The sequence below is a fragment of the Sylvia atricapilla genome, chromosome Z (genome assembly GCF_009819655.1).
Source record: "Sylvia atricapilla isolate bSylAtr1 chromosome Z, bSylAtr1.pri, whole genome shotgun sequence".
NCBI lineage: Eukaryota > Metazoa > Chordata > Aves > Passeriformes > Sylviidae > Sylvia > Sylvia atricapilla.
This window is the reverse complement of record NC_089174.1, coordinates 27,729,218-27,750,602: the sequence shown is the minus strand read 5'-3', so window position 1 is coordinate 27,750,602 and position 21,385 is coordinate 27,729,218. Positions and strand designations below refer to the sequence as shown.

At 35.4% G+C, this 21,385-nt stretch overlaps 1 protein-coding gene across 3 annotated transcripts in view; it reads left to right on the top strand.

Annotated features, from left to right (window-relative positions):
* The window catches only part of DMXL1 (Dmx like 1), a 75,915-nt gene that overhangs the window by 39,414 nt on the left and 15,116 nt on the right, over positions 1-21,385 (top strand). For 2 of the 3 annotated variants that reach the window (XM_066338503.1, XM_066338502.1), the window contains exons 21-33: positions 340-437; positions 1,129-1,294; positions 2,075-2,327; positions 3,772-4,859; positions 5,103-5,294; positions 6,487-6,563; positions 6,732-6,859; positions 8,257-8,505; positions 15,158-15,321; positions 16,304-16,443; positions 16,764-16,849; positions 18,659-18,860; positions 20,108-20,225. In XM_066338503.1, the coding sequence (XP_066194600.1) occupies positions 340-437; positions 1,129-1,294; positions 2,075-2,327; positions 3,772-4,859; positions 5,103-5,294; positions 6,487-6,563; positions 6,732-6,859; positions 8,257-8,505; positions 15,158-15,321; positions 16,304-16,443; positions 16,764-16,849; positions 18,659-18,860; positions 20,108-20,225 (2,961 nt within the window). Of the gene's footprint in view, positions 1-339; positions 438-1,128; positions 1,295-2,074; positions 2,328-3,771; positions 4,860-5,102; positions 5,295-6,486; positions 6,564-6,731; positions 6,860-8,256; positions 8,506-15,157; positions 15,322-16,303; positions 16,444-16,763; positions 16,850-18,658; positions 18,861-20,107; positions 20,226-21,385 lie in introns of those variants that run through there. The other variant, XM_066338504.1, reaches the window with a different exon arrangement.

Sequence of the window (21,385 nt, the reverse complement as noted above, 5' to 3'; positions counted from 1 at the left end):
CTGTTGTCACTGGTTGGTCTGAGCCTGTTTCTCAAGACTTGATCTGTCCTTTGATTACCAGAGTAACTAGTAAATTAATTTTGCTGTGATTTTAGAAACTGATTTCAGACAGAGGGATTCCCATTTGATCTGCAAAAAAGCTTCTAGAACGGGACGAGTGTGAATTAAGTGATATCAAATGGGTTGTTGTATCTTCACATGTTCTTACATCAGACTTGTAATGACAGGGCAGAATTAAAGAGAACTTCAGAGCACTATGAGGTATAGGATGCCAGAAGAATTCTATTGAAGATGAATTTAAATTGTTGTTGTTTTCTTGCTTTCGAACTGTCTTCTCAGGTGGCTAAAGCGGCTTTCCAACGAAACAACGATCCACTTGACGCTGCCATTTTTTACCTTGCAATGAAGAAGAAGGCTGTTATCTGGGGATTATACAGGTATTCAAGCTCTTACATGAAATTTCACGCTGTCTAGTATAATTTTTGGGGGAAAAGTGGTGGTAATCCAAAGGAAAAAGAAATATTACCATTGAAAGCCGAGGATTTGATTTCTAAACTAGTCATCACATTGAATGAGTAGTTGAACCTTCTTACATTGAACCTTCTTACATTTACTAAAGGAATTTAGTTGCTGTTTCTGAAGGCAGATGCTCCAAATTTTAGTCTCAAATCTCCTGTAATTTCAATTACTGTTTAATTATGATTTACTTCTGAGGACTAGCAGTGTAGTATGTGAAATGTCATGCCTATCTTCTACGTAATTGTTAAAAATTATACCTTTAGTTCAGGGTACTGACTTTCGTCTTTCTAACTGATGTTTCATAATACAGCATTCAGTGTTGCAAATCTTCTGAAAAGTAATTTGCATTGCCACTTAAGAGCTCACCTTAAGAAAAATGAGATTTTCTGTATTAGTATCAGGTTATTAAAAATACTATTAGGTTTCTTATTTACTGAAGTTTTTGCTATTTTTAAATATGTAGCCTTCTCAACTCCTAGTGGGGTGAGAGATTCCTCATTTCTTAATGTGAAGATCGGTGTAAAATTTTACTCACATCTGCAGAAATGAAGGACTGTAGTACAACTAATAAACAGTAAAACATTTTTATCAATTGTATTCAATATGCAGGTCCCAAAAAGATGCTAAAATGACACAGTTTTTTGGAAACAACTTTACTGAGGACAGATGGCGAAAAGCAGCATTAAAGAATGCTTTTTCTTTGCTTGGCAAACAGCGTTTTGAACATTCTGCAGCATTTTTCTTGTTGGCAGGACACTTAAAAGATGCAGTGGAGGTAATAAAATTTTTAATGTTTAAGACAGTTACATTGTCGTGAATGTACAAATATATTGAATGCATTTTGCATTTTGCATTAGTATGACCCCTGAAGCTTCTTATGCCTTCAATTCGTGCTCTTCTTTCCCATCCCAAATGAAGGACAAATATAAAACCTACATTCTTGCGTTTTTTTTTTAGCTGTCATATTACTGATACTGAAAAGTGACATGGGTAATTGCTCTGCTCTAATACTAAGGGACCTTCCTATGATTAGCTTCCTTTCAGATTGTCTACCCAGTCCTATAGGAAGACAACATGGTTTTTTATTAGGAAGTTCCAGACTGGTGTTTTGATGGTGATGTGGATTAGCTCCTAGAATCCCTTTACAAAAACAAAGCAAACAAAAATTATTTCATTGGTCTGTTTGAATTGCAAAATTGTGAGGAAATTATTCTGTTATAACAAAGGATTTGTTTTGTAAAGCTTTGTAGCTAAAACAACCAGAATCTAGAGGTAAGGGGTGGCATGTGCACATTGGCAGTGATCTGTTGAAGCTGGTTGATTGCAAATATCTATTGTCATGCCATACTTTAAATGAAGAAATGCAAATCCAGTCTTACATCTTGTTGTACTTTGCGACACCAGTTCTGCTTAGTTCCTGCTCACGTTTTATGGAGTTGATAGACCGACTTATTTTAATCTGAGCAGATTGATGCCACTTCCTGCCCTGTAATAATTTTAAACTGACGAGAAATGACAAAGTTTGATCATTGTAATATAACTTATTTTTAATTAGGTCTGCCTTGAAAAACTGCATGACATTCAGCTGGCTCTTGTAATATCTAGACTTTATGAATCGGAGTTTGAAGTGTCTAGTACCTACAAATCTGTACTACAGAAGAGAGTTTTGGGAGATGTGTCTACTGGAAAAGAGAGCTCAGGAAACATACACTGTGACCCTTTCCTGCGAAGTATGGCGTACTGGATTTTGGAAGATTATGGCAAGGCTCTTGACACTTTGATTAAGCATTCTATTGAAGATGAAGGAGGTAAGAATATTAGTATTTGGCCTGTTGAGTTGGTTTTAATTATTTGTTCATTTAAACCACAGTTTCTGAAAGTGTCATCTGAACAAAACCAGATACCACACAGTTGCTCACCATTGTTAGTAAATAGCTTGCTGTAGGAATGTATATGGACCTTAATAGCAAACATGGTGACTGTATTGTTATTATCCTGTATCCCATGAATGCATACTTTGTCGTTTAAGCATGTGAATATCAGGATAATGGAATGACTCTGCAGTAATGCAGCTGTTTTTCCAGAATCAGTCTAAAAATGAAGAGACAAATTAACTTCTTAAATTAATTCTACTCCGTAACGGCCTATGTCAAAATTTTTGATAGCCCGCTTAGATACGAGGGTCTTGAAGACATGGTGTTTTGTAGCTTTTGGTCCTTGGTAACAGCTGACTACAATAATAGACTACCAGCAGAAAGATTTTGATACTTAAAATGGTACAAGGAGGCCTGTGTGCTGCCTGAAAAAGCATGTAAGTCTCCTAGAGTAATTAATTTCTATGTTCACTTGGTGTTTTATAGGCCTTCTAAGAAGTAGTTGTATTATTTCCTAAAGGTGGTGTTTTTGCTGATATTAAATGCTTCAAGTCCTTGGTAGTTAGCTGATTATCTCATTCCTGGCTACTGAGAGAAATTGGAAAGGAATAAAGTGGTGTCTTGTCTTATTTTCTTACCTAGCATGTGCTTTTTTGTGTAGCTCTCTCTGTTAGCTGTTGCCAGTTGTGCTGTAACTCCTGATAGAGAAGAGACTAAGGGTATATTTCAGCTATCCTGAGCCCTTTGAAGGCTGGGTGAATCATCCTCTGCTGATGCTCTTATCTCTTCAGGGTTTTTCTTCTTGTGGACATGAAAATTAAATAAATAGGTGTTGCACTGCTGTGTAATTAATTTATTTGTATGTAATACTGCTACAATTATGTATAAATGTTATGAATTCTCTAGTTTTACCATAAGTTGCATTTCTTTTAAGATTTAGACAAAATACAAAAATAAAATATACTAATCCAGTTTTTTAGAAGAGACTTTAAGTAAATATCTGTAAGATATAGCATTTAGAGATGGAAGATGGAGACCTAAAAATATCTAAAATTAACAGAAAAGTGGTCTTGTTTGACTTCAGTTAAACTGGCCTGACTACAAAGAAAATAAATGGTAGCTGTTTAAATTTAAAAAGGCATGCCTGCTGCTCCTCTCTGCTTGTTTTTAGTAGGTTTGGTATTGTCCTTCCCACTGAGATACTCAAATGATAAAGGTGCAAAGGAAGGTGCAGTGAAGTAAACAGTAGAATGAATGTATGAAGTAGACAACAGGATTAATACTAATACCTAAAAGCCTTCTGATGAACTTAGGACTTTGCAGATAGGTTATTTCATACAGAGCGGTACATTTTCCACATGCTGCTGTATCTTTTCAGATGAAGGAGATGGCTCATCAAGTTGCAATCCTGCAGTGTTTAACTTCTATAACTACCTAAGAACACATCCTCTCTTGCTGAGACGGCATTTTGGCTCTTCTGATACATCTTCCACCCACATTTGCCTAACAGTAGAAAACGGATTAGCTGACAAAATCAACCTAGGTGAAAGACGGCTATTTTTCACCACTGCTTATGCTCATCTAAAAGCTGGTTGTCCTATGTTGGCCTTAGAAGTGTTATCAAAGATGCCCAAAGTTGTCAAGAGGTCAAAGTCATTCTGTAAATCCCCTAGTTTAGTGGATAGTGGTAAAGATTTCTCACCATATTCTCCAGCTAAAGAGTTTGAAACAAAAGATCAGGCTTCCAGTATTGATTGGTCACAACCAGTATTCAATGGCTGTTCATCTTCAGATTGTTCATCAGGAAAACATTCAAGTTCCACTCTTTCCTTTGATTGGAGCCAGCCAAGTGCTCTATTTGAAGATCAACAATTGCAACTACAGTCAGACAGTGATGAAAATGATGAGAGTGAAGATTCTTCTCTGGTAATGAAAGAGCTAAAACCTCTAAAGAAAACTGAAAAATTCCATGAAACAAGTTCCAGCTACACAGAATCTTCTAGTGTAGTTGATGACCAAGATATTCTAAGTCCATCAGAAGATATCATTTCAGCACAGCTGAAGTTTAGAGCATGCCTGAAAATCCTTACTGTGGAGCTTCGTACACTGTCCACTGGCTATGAAGTGGATGGTGGAAAGTTGCGGTATCAGCTTTACCAGTGGCTTGAGAGAGAAGTGGTGGCTCTTCAGAAGACTTGTGATTACGGTATTGAAGTAGAAGAGATACAGTCAGGAGTTACAGGGATGCCAGATGAAGCTACATTACATGAAAACACTGAAGACCTATCTGACCAGGAAAAAGCCATGCTACAGAAAGAGGACTTTCAGAAAAGACGTCAATGGCTTCTGAAATACCAGTCTCTCCTCAGAATGTTCCTTAGTTACTGTATACTTCATGGCTCACATGGTGGAGGCTTGGCATCTGTCAGAATGGAATTAATTCTGCTGTTGCAGGAATCTCAGCAGGTATGGGGGGGAGCTTAGGTTTGTAGATTTATTTGAAAATGTTTTGTAATATTTTTGAAATTTTCCTACTGAAGCATACACCTGATTTTTAATAAATCTAAATAGGTTTTTAATTTTTTAATATGGTTTTTTGTACACTTTATTTTTGTTTTTTTAGAATCCTTTTTCCTCTTTCAAAAGTTCTTATGTTCCCTTAAAAATGTATGTACTATTGCTTTGTGTGTGTTTCTTGCTTGTTTTTAGGAGCAGTCAGTACAGATACCTTCCAGCCCTTCACCAGAGCAAAGCTCCATACCTCTCCTATTTGCTTGCACCGCTAGTGCCAAAACAGTGGTGGCTAATCCGTTGCTACATCTTGGCAATTTAACTCATGATATATTACATGCTATAATAAACCTTGATTCGCCACCTCATCCAGATACTCAGAACAGCAAGGTATGTATTTTTTTACAGTCATTTTGTTGTTGTCACCATCTAGTTTGCTGAAGTAACAAATTTTTTTCAGGCAACATGAAAACTTCATGTTATGCCTATCTGTGACAAATAATAAAACCATGAAACATAAACATTTTCTGTAGCACTTTGTGCTAAAAGAAATGTCCACTCATAGTTAAGGTTTTGAGCATCTGGTTCAACAAGCTGTTGTATATAAGCCTCTCTCAGAACTGGATATTTGTCCAAGAGGACATTATTACATGGAAAACATGTTATACTACATCATCAGCATATTTGATTTTATGCCAGTGTGTTGATTGCATCTGTTGTGTTAATGAGAGATTCTGCATTTTATTCTTACTCATTTTACTTTACCAAAGTAAAATTAAATGTTGAAGTATAAAAACTAATGGTCAGCGAAGTTCAGTAAAACTAGACTTTTGTGAAGCAGTTTGTGGTTGTATAGTAATTTTTAAAAATTGTTTCTGTAAGATTTCTCCCATATTTAACCTATGACTGGAAATAAAACTTAGTCTTCCCTGAAGTTTTGTGTGTGTTAGGTCCCAAACTGTGTCTGCTTTTACTAAGGATTTCTAGAGAATGCTGAAAAGAGGGCTAGTTCCTAGTTAGCTTTGTTTTAGAGGGAACAAACAAATAAGTATAATAAACTGGTTTTGTTTGAATGGAACCTTTTTGATCAACATATTCTCTGGCTTTTTATCTTAGTGTGTTTTGTGATACATTTAGAAAAAAGTAACAGTGGTGCTAAAAGTACTGATCAGTATGATGCTGAGAAGATTGAGTGTGCATTCAAGAGCTGCACAAGAATTGGTCGAAAACTAAGCTGCATTATAGTTTTTATTCTGAAATGAAGTGTTTTGTATTCTGAGCCAGCAAGCTGCCAACTGTGTTAGGGTGTAATTATGTAGGAATGTTGTATACAGGCTTAATATGTTGCTGTTAAATAATCAAAAACATTATAGATAGAACTGATCTGTGATTGTGTTGGTGAGGCGAGTGAGTTTCCCCCCATCCTTTTCATTGCAAAGTGAATTGATTCAAGTTCTGAAGTGAAAGGTGGCTTTGTAAGTGCATAAGTGCTTGTTACACATCTGTATGCAGAGTGAAAGGCTGTGATACTAACCACAGGTCACTTTGGCTGTAGTAAGTTCTGTAAAACTTTGTCTTACAGATATATGTAATGCATACCTTAGCAGCGTCGCTCTCTGCTTGCATCTACCAATGTCTCTGTGATGGCCACAGCTACAGGTAAAGTCCGTGAAAAGTGATTTTTAGACAACTGTCTCATTGCAGTCACGATAATGGGTAGGGCATCAGAGGACAGTGATCACACTTGCCTGCATCTAGAAAATGCTATCACTTGAATAGTTGTAAATGTAACTTTTAAACATAATTTCCCACATCTCTGTTTCACAGCTCATTTCAGGGAAATCAGTTCACTGGGACAGTGTACCAGACGGTCCTGTTAACTCAGCGTCATTCCTTACAAACAACAAACTTAGAAGAAACAGTGACTCCCAACACTTCACCTGCTCAGTGGCCAGGTATCTAGACTTGATTTGTTCTCTTAAGGAGAAGTGAGTTGTCTTGATACACTGTAAGAGCATGTGGGTATAACTTTCTAGTAGTAATTTTGACAGTTCTGTTGAGTTCTTTGATTAAAATGTAATTTTTTTTCAGAAGTTCTAAGTGCTTGTGGCTATTCACTAAGTCAAGTTAGTTTATATTGCTCCCTTTAACTAAAAAAAATAGTGCAGGATCTAGAAAAGATAGAGCAACCAAACAAGAGGTAGGGTAAAGACATGTATGTCCTGTGCTCTACTTGCTCCCCCTGGAACAGCAGTATTCTAATTCCTGACTCCTAAGAAGGACTGGGAAGGCTTACCATGGAAAACTTTTGGACTAACTTGAAACTATTAAAAATGAGACATTTATAATAAATCATGGTTTTCTGGAGCTTATAAATTAATGTCAGATTTCAGGTAAGACTTAGAGTGTGCTGAGGTCTATGCTGGTGATACACTAGCAGAGGAAGTGTTATCAGTGTAATACATCTAGATATGAGCTTCAGTTTACAGCACTAACTTAATGTAAGCATAGCCAGGAAATGTGCCTACTTATAAGAACTGTTTCTTCAATCAGAAAATTTTGCTTTAAAAATCTTCGTGGAGAGCCTGAAGTAGTCTTTATATTTGAAGCTGTGCCATTTTTTCTTTTCTGCCAAACATTATCACTGAAGCTAGAGATTTTATAGAGAAGCTAGCCTGTTATCTGGTTTTGTTTGTTATTTAGTTAACCACGGGGTTAAATCTGATGAGTGGGGCAAGGAATTTTTAACAGCTGTTCTTATGAGTAACATCACCTTGAACTGACTTTTTTATTTTTTAGTAGATTCACATGTTATATGTGCAAATTGGAGAGCATGACAAAAAGCAGAATTCTTTGGCTGTGACTATGTGCATTTTCACTTGTGTGCACAAAGTGTCACAGTTGAAGCCACATCTGAACTACACCCTTTTGTGGGAGCATAAAAACACTACAAGATATTTAGTACTTGGGTGAAAGAACATTTGCCAGACAATGTGTAATACAAGTTGATGCCCATGATTTTTGATTAGTTTTACTGCTGTGAAGGAGGAAGATAGAGTTTCAACTTACAGGATTATAATGCAGCTATAATAATTGAAAAGGTTTTATACATTTCTTTAACTATTAGTCCAAAACAGGAAGCTAAAAAACTAACAAATTGTTAAAAATTAAGAGCTTTCCTGTTTCACCTCAAGTTTTCTACTTTGATTTCAATGTGTAGAGCTTGGAATTTTTCTATACTAAAAATTACTAAGTAACATAGCTTGCCAGACAAAATACCCATGACAATCTGTAATATATTCACACACATATATGTGCTTTCTTAAAGAATATGTTTATTTTATATAAACAGGAATGATGGCTCTTATACGTCTCTTGAATTCTGCTGGCGAAGAAGCCCAGCCAGGCCTCACAGTTCTACTTTGCGAAATTCTAACTGCGGTCTATCTCAGCCTGTTCATCCATGGCCTTGCAACACATTCTAGCAATGAGTTGTATAGAATTATGGCTCATCCACTTAACAACAAAATGTGGTCTGCTGTCTTTGGAGGAGGAGCTCATGTGCCTAGCAGAGGACAGCAGCAATTAAAGACTAAAACTGGTCAGTTGTCTTGTTTTGTGTATATTTGTCTTCTGGGATTTTTAAGAAAATTATGTGACTGCTGAAAGCTTAAATACTTTAAGTAGTTTGTGTTCAATAACAATGCAGTATGGTTTTGGATTTGCATAGAGAATCTGAATCTGGAATTATTTGTATACATACTGTGTAGAAGAGAATAGTGAAGCAGATGTGAATGCTACTAAAATAAGGTTTCCAAGCAGTGCAACTGCTCTAATACAAGGGAGTTAAGTTGACCTCAGAGAGTTTCCAATACTATTACAACCTAGTTTTTTGTGTTTATTTTAAAGCTTTGCCGTTCTCACCTAACTAGAATATATTCCCATTTTACAAATACAGTATGTTTTCTCTCTTTGACAGGTAGGCACTTCCCAATGCCTAGGCCACATCAGGTAGTGTTCTCCATGGAATGCGTGAGGTTTTCCAAATAATTTACCTCCTTCAGTACTCATAGTCCTACCAAACCTTCAGACAAGATACTAGATTTAGTTCTAGGCCTCTACATGCAGTTTGCTATGTGGGGGGGTTTTTTTTTGTTGTTTTTTTTTGTTTGTTTTTGTTGATTTTTTTTTTTTTTTTTTTTTTTTTTTTTGTTTTTTTGTTGTTTTTTTTGTTTTGTGTTTGTTTTTTGTGTTTTTTTTTTTGGTTTCTTTTTTTTTTCGTTTGGTTTGGTTTTTTTTGCATATGCAGAAAGACAGAAAAACTTCTGTTTGCAAGCCATGATATCAAAGTTTAAAGTAAAATTTTGTAATAAAAGGAGTACATAAATTGCGCACTTTTAAAAAAGAATATTGTCAGCACTGTAGTATTCTTATGGCTCTTCATTTGAAATAAATATTAAATATAAAACTACTTTGACCATGGTTTGAAAAGAGCAGAAGTGTTTTGTATCTTTTTTGGAGAGCTGCTTGTTTTCTTTTTTTTTGAATATAAGCATTATTGTGCATGTGGATTTGTAAGTGTTCATTTCAGACATTACAAATGGAAAGTGTTTTGTTGATATTCTAAGAACCCTTTAGAAAAGCAAAAAATCTTAAAGTTTTAAATTCAGGTAATGATAAGTTATTCTCAGGTCCAGAACAAATTCCTGTAATGTTTTTATTTTCCATATACTTATCTGCTTTTTAATTTAGTTTGACTTTTATAAAAGCAACAGCAAAAATGCTACAATTAACTAAGTTTTTAAAGGAAGATTTTGTAAAGACAAATTTACTTAAACTCTGACTTTCTAAATCACATCTGAATATATATGTAGAGAGATCAAGTGTAACTTTCTATTTTTTTTTATTATTACGCATCTGAATATATATGTAGAAAGATAAAATGTAACTTTATGTATTTTTTAAATACTGATATTTAGATGTATGTTACATATCAAAACATCTTACCTTATATTTATGTAAAACTATAAATGTGGTCTGTTTAAACAAGACTTCTAGAAAAATGTTTTCAGAGTAGAGATCTTTAACCAAAAGTGAGCTCTTATTCCAAATATGATCAGCTTTCTCTGTGGTACTGAGTAAACATTTCTCTCTATCACTTTAGTAAGCTAAATATGTTTGCTGTTACAGAACTGTCATAACTGGCTTTTGTTGGCAATTCTGCTAACAAGGTGTTGGTAACTGTATACTAAGCTATGTTAATACTACTGCTGTCACTGGTTTAAAATACTAAGTATCGTTACAAAGAAGTGTACTCTGAAATGCATACTAAATATAGCCTATCTGCTGCATGTTTTTCTGAAGAAGGAATGCTGGCTGGCTGATTGCAGGTTTAATAAAAACATTGCTGGAAGAATCCAGCAGTTCAAACTAAAAATTTAAGGGAAGAAAGAACATTTTTTAATAGTTGTTTTTAGGGATAATCACTGAGAAAGGGGCCTAGAGCTGATGAATGTGAACGAACTATGCCATCAGTTAAGTCTGCCCTGTTCTGAGCAAGGGATTGGGCTGGGTGTCTTTCAACCCGTGTAATTCTAGGATTCAGTGGGTTATTACTTGTTTTTAGTATCTGTTTATGTAAAGCAAATTTTGGGAAAAGATATTTCTCCAAAGTCCTTTCTCTGTCACATTAAAAAAAATTATGCGGGGAGAATGGAAAAAAAAAGTTGACCTCCAATGTTGCAGAGGGATTAAAATCAGCTATATTTTTGTGCCTTTACTGTTTCTGACATCCAGAAACAAAGACTGAGAAGTGACTGGAATACTTGTTCCAGTCAACTATGCCATATTCTTCTGTAATATTTAGATTTTTCCTATATCTTACAATTTTGTTATGCATAACTAGACTCTTTTCCCTTATGTTTACTTCTAGATTTTTGTGAAATGCTTCCACTCTCAAATAGAGATCAAAAGCAAAAATTTCTGAATACTGATAATTCTAAAACGATAAGACTATGCATATCATCTTGCCTTTCCTCCTACCCTTTAGTACATATTTGAATGTGGATGTTGATCTCCAAGTTTGAAACTTATTTTAAGAGATCATAACTCTATGTACAGCATTGGTCAGTAAAGTTACATTATTTCTTTCCCTTTCTGCTCTTTGCTTTTGTTGACTTGAGCTTGTAGTAACTTTGAATATAAAGTTTCACTTAGACTCAAATGGTAAAAACAGGAACCAAAAACCAGTACCTGGTAGTCTTATAAATTCCTAACCCTTATTAGGAATTAGTTTGTGATGAAAAACTTGTTTCAGTGCCTCTGTCACAAAGATCAGACAGAACAAAACAGTTTGAATGCTTTTCAAATCACTGTACTTTCCAGCCATGTTTCTTGTTTTTGCAGTTGCAGCAAATGATTTTGGCAAATAGAACTAGCACATGATGTTTTGTTTTCCAAGAGGCACCTATCATCTGAAAAAAACCCTTATTGTTGATTATAGTAGATTTTTTTCAGAATCACATTACTGTATTTCTCTTGAAAACTACCTTAGAAAACTGTTTTATAATATAAGTACATATAGAGATGGTAAGTTCTTTATCATCCAGAGGTTTCTTAAGAAAGAATTTGACCTTTGCTTTAACAGTTAGAAATCTGTAGTTTCATTTCATGTATTCAGTTATTCCATCTGCAAGAGCAAATGAAGGACAGTTGAAAGTAATCTGTCTTTTAGCTCTTCCTGGGAAAGTGGAAGAGCAGTAATGATCTTTTAATTATCATTGCTTGTCTTAGAACCTGGAAGAAATTAAAGTATTTTCCTCATCTGAAATAGTCTGATATTCTTAGGAAACAATATAAATTCTGCTTTTGTCTTATAAGAAGAATGGGACCAAAGATAAACAGTCCAAATCAAAAGGAAAAAAAAGTAAAATATTTCTAATTTAAAATAGATTAGAAATTTGAAAAAGTGAAAAATCAATAATTTGAAATCCCAAATGACGGTCAGAATTTTAATGACATTTTAATGTAGTTAATTTCTATTGGAAAGTATAAAAAGAAATCTGCATTAGTAGCGTTTTTCAAACCACTTAGGTGGTTACTCTTTCATTTGCCTTGCATACTGAATTTTTCCAATGGCTAGCCTGCAGTATTCTTAAAATAGCATGATCCAACAGAAAGGAATAAAGTACTTTTTTTAAGTAAAACACTTGCTTTTTCAATTCTGCTTAGAAAAACAACCTGCAGATCTATACTTGCTCATTTCTGTATCAGGCAACACTTGCTCCTTTTTTCATGCCTGGTGAATTTCTATTTTTTAAGTAGTTACCAAAATTCAGCTAAAAATTCAAAGTGATGCATGTGCATGCTCCTTAACTGATGTGCTTTAAGTAATGAAATGAGAATGCATTGTACTGCAGTTTATTGTGGTTTTGACTTTTAGTAGAGGTAAGTGGATTTCAAATACTATCCATAACAGGAAAAAGAAATTATGATACAGTATAGAAGTGTGACACATACTGTCATGATATTCCAGTTTTACGATGAAAGATGGGATGTCTTCATCTTTTATTAGATTCCATATATAAGTTGTTTTGTGCCTGTTGTGGTTTAGCCCCAGCCATCAGCCAAGCCCCAGGCAGTCACTCACTCATCTCACTCCTGGCTGAGTAGGAAATGGGAAGGGTAAACGATAGAGAGAAAACTCGTGTGTTCAGATCAACACAATTTAATAGCAAAAGCTGTGCACACAACCAAAGAGAAACAAGGTATGAATTCACTGCTTCTCACTGGCAGGCAGGTGTCAGCCATCTCCAGGAGAGCAGGGTCCCATCATGTGCACTAGTGACTTGGGAAGACAAACACCGTCCTTCCAAATCCTATACCTTCCTCCTTCTTCCTCTCACTTTAAGCACTGACCATGATGTCAGATGGTCTGGAATATGCCTTCGATCAGTTGAGGTCACCTGTCCCGGCTGTGTCTCCTCCCAAACTCCAGCTGGCACCCCCAGCTCCCTCACCAGGGTGGAAATACAAAAGCAGAAAACACCTTGGCTCTGTGTAAGCCCAGCTCAGCAATAAAAAAAAATCTCTGTGTCATCTACCCTGTGTTCAGCACAAATCCTAAACACAGCCTCACAATAGCCACTTTTGAAGAAAACTAACTCTACCCCAGCCTCTACCAGCACAGTAGTTCACCTGCTTGTGATGATAGTGTTTGTCTTCATACGTGGTCAAAAATCTTTCTGAATCCTGAAATAACATGTTTATTCTTGGCCCAGAAATGGGCAGAAACAATGAATAATTTGCATTGACTAGTGTGACTGCAGGGAATTTGTCCATTAGAAGAAAACAGAAAAAATGATGAGCTATGAAAAATCTGAAAGTTTTTTAAAACCATGTATTTAAATCTTACGTGGCTCAGAGTTACAAATTGTACAATTGCCTCAGTTTGTTTTATGAGCAACTAAGTCTCATATATGGAAATAAGTATTTGTGAATTGCCACTGTTTTTCTTTTGTTCAGTGTTCGACCCTCTGCTTTCATGTGATAGGAATACCCATAAGAGTTTTGAAGGACATAGTAATTCAGGCACCTGTCAAGACTCAGAAAGTCTCCTATGGATAGAACATTAAAAAAATAAGGGTACAGGAAATACTTCATGGTAGTTTACTCTAGGAACAGATATGTGTGCAGGCTCTTCTTTTGCCATCTCCAGCATTATGATCAGGAGAAGGTAGTTTTAGAAGCTTCAGTGGTTGTTAGTTTTGTGGGCCCTTGGTACCAGAAGGGATAGAAAGTTAAAACAATAAAGAACACGTTTGCGTTTGTGTCAGTTCATTCTTGCAACCAGTCTGGCCCAACATGTTGATGCTTGAACTCAGTGATAGAGATACCTGTCCCTCAGGTGAGCTTTTTAAAGCCTATAGGATTGCTTTCTTGTCTCCTACTTATTACTGTTTTTAGATAATAAGGTAACCCATACTCCCCTCTGCTCAAGAAAACTGACACAGCTAAATTGGTGTTTGAAGTTTTCTGGACTCCAAAACAAAGAAAGAAACATTAAAGAAATCAACTTCCTTTTGATTCAAACTTTGTTTATTTTACTGAAGTAAAACAAGCTCACTCTTCTGTTTCACTGTAGAAACTGATTTCTGTACATTACATGCATCTATTTGAAAACAGAATAAAAAAATCTAAAAAAGCCCCCAACCAAACCAAAACAACAAAAAACCAAACACAGACTCCACTTTTTACAATCAAGTAGGAAATTAAGTCTATTTTTTCTGTTGTGACAGATGACGAACAAATCTCCAAATGTAATTTCTTTTCTCTCATATTGCTTTTACTTCTGATGTGTTCTGGAGAGTCAGAACACTAACAATTGGTGTCAATTGGTGACAAGTGACAATTGGTATCATTCCTCCTCTATTAATAGAAAGGCTGTATTGGAATGTGATTTCTAACAAGATCCAGAATTATTTCAGGGTATTGGGTGATACAGATGTGTTAAGATATTGCTGAAAGGTGGAATGAGTTATTTCCTTCAGTACTGTAATAATCAAAAATGGAAGTAAACCACTGACACTTCTTAATTTGAAAAAAGTCAATGTTGGGGCAAGCAATGGGACCTCTCTACTCCTAGGATTTAGGGTGTTATTGCAAATAATAATCTGTCTGTGTTTAATAAGCTGTATATTAGATTATGTTAGTTAAAATGTGATCTTTTATATTTGCTGGAGAAATGTATTGTAATGGCATAGGGATTTAGCAGAATTGTGCTATTTAGAAAAAATACAAATCTCCACTAGAGGGAGACATGGAGTTAAAAGTTGGAGTAGGCGTGGCAACCTTATTTATTTGCAAAATATATATTCTTAAAAACAAGTCCCCTGGCTTGTCTTAAAAGCAAGAAAAATTACTATTCAGGAATTCTTATTGAAGCAATTTAATTTTGCAAGATCGTTGCTTGAATAATAAATTTTCTCACCTTTGTAAGAAGAGATCTCATGCAGTTATGGGTGTATTACTTGTGCAGGGAGTTTTTACATTCTGGAGTTCTAGTTATATATTAGTTTTACATATTTGATGGTTGATATTCTCTGTGTTTAGTTGTTACAGAAATGCTATGATAAAATTCTGAAAACTTGTAATGATGAAAATTTTTACTTTACGTTATTAATTCCTTTATTAAAAACAATAGGGAGGTGGAGCAGAAGATTTAAAGCAAAATAATCTATTTTCTTTTCCTGTAGAGGATGGAGAGAAACAGCAAAAACACTACAGGCTTTCATCAAAAACCTCTCCAAAAGAGAATTCTCAGTTGCCTGCATTGCCATTGGTAGACCAGCAATCATCATCTTACAAAGAAAGATTTATTCCCCCTGAGCTTAGCATCTGGGATTATTTCATAGCAAAGGTAATTTCATAGCAAAGCTGTTTTGACAATTAAGTGTCTTCTCTCACTTCTGGACTGATAGTTATTCTCTTCTTACTCATTATTCTAGGTACAGATGTGATAAAATCTGCTTGTTTTTATGGCTCAAGTTATCTTTTTCTTAAATGCAGGCTATATGTATTTTTGAAACGGCTTTCTTGAAAACTGTTGTTATTCAATTAACTTATTTTCAGGTAATGGTTTGAACAAATTGTGTTGATTTTTATAATTACAGAGTACAAATGTGTAGATAATTGTGGGTCAGCTATTTAGGGGAACAAGGAAATGTGAGAAGTATTTAGTGGCTATTTCAGTTAGGTGAAATGCATGTGCATACCCTCTGGAAATCAAATGATGTTGCCTTGTTAAGTTAATTATAGTAGATCTTTCTTTGTAGAAAGTTACATACTTCTGTGGAGTTGTATGCACATTTCTACATCAAGTATTATCTACATAAGCAAGATAAATTAGGTAAGCGTATTTTAGGAGCAAGGACAAAAAAGAAAATGCAAATACTGAATAGCACAGTGAGGCAATGATAATAGGCTGATCATAAATATTGAACACTGTAGGGAGAGAATAGGATTTCTCTGAGCTCTTGGAAGAACTGAAAAGAGTACACACCCTGGTGGTTTTGGCTTCTCTTGACAAGCTTGTGTGTCCTACATCTGGTTTGGTATATTTAGAATGAAAACAAAGTAAGAGTTGGAAAACAGTTAGTGTTTTAATTTTTAGTGTTAGAATTGTTAGTAATGTAAAAAAATAGTTAAGGTGTTAAAGTATATAGTGCTTATGGACAATTACCCTTTTTATGAGGTACAAACTCCAAATGTTACTAAACTTAGTAAGATATGTCTGCTTTTTATAAAAGGCAGTAAGTATTATAAGGATTCAATTTTTAAAAGGCAATTTAGAATGAAGTGTTGGCTAGAAGATATTTACAGAATTGTGTTGAAATTTTTAGCCATTGCTTCCATTGCAAAGTAGAGTGGAATATGATTCAGAAGAGAGTCAGGAGAGTGATGAAGATGATGAAGACAATGACGGAGATGTGTTTGCATCAAATTCACATAACCAGGAGCATTCTAATTCAAATTCTTACAGGTAAATAACTTCAGAATGCAAGATATTTTGCCATGTCTAGACTTGCATTTCTGTTTCTTTATTTTATACCAATTACTTGATGTTTCAGGGTATTATCTAAACTAAGTAGCTAATTTTTCACAATAATTATTTTATTCCTTTTATTAGTATCTGGTATAGTGATTTTTGAATTCAAAGTACCTATAATATTCTAAAGTATGGTTTATAGTTTTCAGTAGTTTATAATGAGGACTTGAAGCTCTAAATTTAAAACCTAATACTGAATAAGTGAGAAAATAATTTTCCTATTAGTAAATGACTTACTAGTGCTTTCTTGTTAGTTGGTCACTGATGAGATTGGCAATGGTTCAGCTGGTACTTCACAATTTGAAGATTTTCTACCCTTTGGCTGGACATGATCTTTCAGGTAATAAGCAGCAGAGTTGTCTCTTCATACCTAATAAACAGATTTAATTTAAAAACAGTAATGTGTTGAATAATATACATATGTTGTACCTTTTTAGTTCAAAAGTTCTTAGTTTTTCAGTGATATGGGAATAAATATTCTGATACTGGTTATCATAAAGGTATATTTATGAAAGGACGTCATGGGTGGCAAAGATTAATGAGTGAGAAGGAATGCTCAGGTCTCTACATTCTTAGATTTTCTTTGTTTCTTAGTCACATAAGAGTGTTTGCAATATTAATTTCCTGGTGGAAACCATACAGACTTTTGTAATTGAAGTAACAGTAACATCATTCCTACTTCTTGCTTGATAGGATCATAGAACGGTTTGGTTTTGGAAGGGATCTTTGAAGGTCATCTAAGCCCAACCCTGCCCACCACATCGTGGACAGGGACATCTTTTACTAGATGTTGCTCAAAGCCTTGCCTAACATGAGGGCTTCCACAAGCTCTCTGGCAAACCGGTTCCAGTGTCTCACTGCCCTCATCATAAAAATGTCCTCCTTTTACCTCACTGAAATCTACTCACTTGTTGTGAAACCATTGCTCCTTGCCCTATCACTACAAGCCTTGGTAAAAAGTCTCTTTGTGTCTCTCCTATAAGTCTACTTTAAATATTGAAAGGCTGCCATATTATGTCTCTTGAGCCTTCTCCAGTCTAAGCTTAACAACCCCAACACTCTCAGCCTATTTTCACAGGAGAGGTATTTCAGCCCGCTGACCCATTTTTGTGGCCCTTCTTTGGATGCCCTCTACAGGTTCCCTGCATTCTTGTAGTTGAGACCCCATACATGGATATGGTGTCGCAAGAAAAAAATTAAACGCAGTGGGCGTTCTGGGCTGTGAGGCAGCCCAATTTTTCATCCACTGGTATCCTTAAGTCCTTCTCCAGAGGGCTGCTCTCAGTCTGTTCATCGCTCAGTTTTGGTATTGGTGATTACCCTGATGCAGGTGCACTTGTCCTTGCTGAAGCTTGTGAGGGTCACGTGGGCCCACTCCTCAGACCTGGTTGTTTAATGTATTAAGGTCCCTATGGAGTCTCTGGATTTTCCTCCAGGAAATCGGCCACACCTCTCACCTTGGTGTTTTCTGCCATCTGCCTGTGGGTGCGCTCACTGCCCTTGCCTTTGTCATTTTGGGAGAGAAGGAACAGTACTAATTGCAGCATGCATCCCTGAGGGGTGACACTTGTTACTGATCTCCATTTGGACATTGAACCATTGAATGTAACTCTTTGGGTGATGCCATTCAACTAGTTCCTTGGCTGTTAAATAGTCCATCCTTCTTGCTCCAATTGAGAGGCAAAGATGCTGTGTGGATTACTGTTAGAGGCCTTACAGAAGTTAAAAGCAGAGGACATCAGTTGTTTTTTCCTTGCCTTCCAGTGCAGTCAGTTCACAACAGAATGCCACTAACAGATTAGTTGGGCACAATTTGCCCTTTATGAAGGGTGGCTTTCTCTTATCACCTACCTGTCATCCATATACCTTGGCAGCTTCCAGGAAGATCTGTTTCATAATGATCTCCTCCATGATACAATTTCTCCAGTATTGGAGAAATCTGTTCCTTTTTTTTTTTTTTTTTTTTTTTAGCAATAATAGCCTTAAGCAGTTCATCTTTTTATACTTGCAAATATCAGCTTGAGGTTTGAACAAAGCTTACATATGGAGATACTCGAAATAAACTTCAGCTTTCGTCTGCTGGAATTATCTTTGTCAAGGTTATAATGGAAAGGGGAGGGGTTTTATTATTATTTACTTGTCTTTCTAGAGCTTCCAGTTAGCTCCCCAATATGCCATGCAGTTTTGAAAACTTTACAGCGCTGGGAACAAGTTCTTCTCCGACGTCTTGAGCTGTATGGGGGTCCACCTCAACATTATATTTCAGTTCATGCTTCTGAAGGTGCCCTTGCTGCTGGTCCTGCATTGCTTCGCCACAAAACTTTACTCGAGCCTACAAACACTCCTTTCAGGTGAGTCTAATTTCTGTAAACACCGAGTGTAATATCTTAGATATAAATCATTAGGTTGTTAGTGCATATGATAGATTGCAACTTCAATAATAAAATGTGAAATAACAGGTACATGTTAGATATCATGCATCTCTAATCCAAAGCAAAGGCAGAAAAAATGTACCACAGTTTCTAATTTTTTTAAGTTCTTTTACTTAAGCTTAACATGGACTTTGAGTGTCTCTGGAAAAAGTATGCTTTACAGCAAAATAAAGAATAAAACATTTGCCTTGAGAGATAATTATGGATCAGTGACAGTGAATTAAATAATTGCCCCACCTTTACAGGTAATAAAATTTCCTCACAGACTTATCGGTATTGTTACCTAAAATTAGAGAAGAAATACTTACTATTTGTAATATTTGCATAGTAATAACATACTATACATGCATGTTCAGCCAGAGAAGTGTCTCAGTCTCCTAAAGTGTAATTTTTATAATAGATAATAGCCTTTTTAATCTTACTGTAACTTGAGGATTTCAGAACACAGAAAGTCTTGCTTTTTATTGTAAAATATTTCATCATGGTCACACTTTCAGTAACTTGAGTTGATTAAAAGGGACCAGTTTAACATGTATCTGCTAACATTATTTTTAAATTATGATTTAAAGTAATTCAGAGTTTGATGGATTTGGCCTGTCATAAGCAGATATATATAGCAGCTATGTTAATACTTACAATTTTTGCTTGAGAGTGCTATTTCTAGGGATATGCATAAACATTTGAATTCTGATCTGATTCTACAATCCTTCCAGTTTTGTTACTGAAAAATCATGGGTGTTTCAGAGAAGTTACACAGCTGATGATTTCTAGCAGGAAGTATTAGTCATTCATTGTTCATGTGAAAGGATTACTCTTTAGGACTAAATAGAAATGATTCATATTGTAAAGAAAGAGCTGGACTAAAAAATAATCTATATGCTGCTCTTACCATTATGTAATATCTTAAAGAGATTTTCGCACTTGTCCCAAGATGGAAGGAGAAGATGCTACATATTCTGTTTCTTCTTCCTTTTGTGCCTCCTCTCATGTGTAGTGTTTTCAGGAAGAGGGTATTGAAGTGCTTCCACATAGGTCTTGTATGTTGTCTATAGCTCTGTAGTTTTGCTTCAGCATTTCTTTTGACTATAGTTCGATTAGAATATAAAATACTGCACTCTGTGTAAGTATGAACATGATGTAAATATTTATTCGCCTTCGTTCTGTAGTTCTAGCAGTCGTGTTGCACTGTCTGTGAAGAGGCTCTGGCAATACTTGGTCAAACAGGAAGAAGTTCAGGAAACTTTTATCAGAAATATTTTTACAAAGAAGCGATGCCTAAATGAGGTTGGTATGGTATATAAAATGCAGAAAATATTGCAGGTCAATCTTTCAACTTTTATGTAAGTTTGGCTGGCTTGTTTACTTTTGGTGTATGAAGGTTTAATGTATTTTTCAATGGCTTGAAAGCAACGGTATATCATACAAAAATACTTGTCCATTGTTTCATAGAATACAAAAATAATCAGACTTTGACTGTAAAATGACAACTAGCACGATGTTGCTACAGTCAGTCTCTTTAATATCATATAAAAGCTGCCTCAAAAGAATGACAAAATGAACCATTGCAAAGATGAAAGCCAGTAATCTAATGAGCCAAAGTATTGGAAGTTTTTGTTTGTCTCTGCCATAGACATCCTGAATTTTATCCAGTGCTTCCATAAGTCATGTTATGATTCAATTTTAATAAGAAAAATGCTCATACAGCAATTACTATTTCTGTCTCTGATTATTTGTCCCAGTGTCTATTTGGATTCCAGTTCCAGATGCAGTAAAATGTGTTTAAATTTTGGTTCTGTAATGCGCTTATGGATTTTTTCTCTCACTTTTTTTCTTACTTGCCCCTGCTCCTAATTTTGAAACAATTGCTGGTATTACAGAAAAACTGTAGCATAGCAGAGATGGAGGAGATAGAAGCAGATGTGAACAAACTAAATATGCAGGAGACAGAATATTCATGACTAGTAAAGCCGTGGCAGCAGAGAGTTCTGCGTGACCTAACCTTCATCCTGTCACAACTAGAGTATTAGCTTGTTTAGGTAATGTTGACTAATTCTGTTCACTAGAGAGTGCAGTTAAAAGGAAAATTGTTCCTTTTTGCCATTAAAAGTGCAGCAATTCTGATCATATCTTGCATTAACATGGCCATGCCGTTATGCTGTATGGACAGGTATTTTAGAAGATTTTAAATGTGCTTTATGTGTTTCAAGGTAGGCTCAAGGCTTACACAGCATAGTTGGCTTTATTTTCTTTCTTGTTCCTGATAAAATGTCAGTGTAGATTGCTTATTTTTCAAGAAATTTGACATTGATGGACAAGGTGCTGCTACAGTACAGAGTAAGTAAATCAGTAAGTAAATTGAAAGCAGAGTTAAAGAGTTTGTTAATCTTATTATACAAAATACGTGCATGTGTGTGCAAACATGCTGTTGTGTTTCAGTTGTCCTG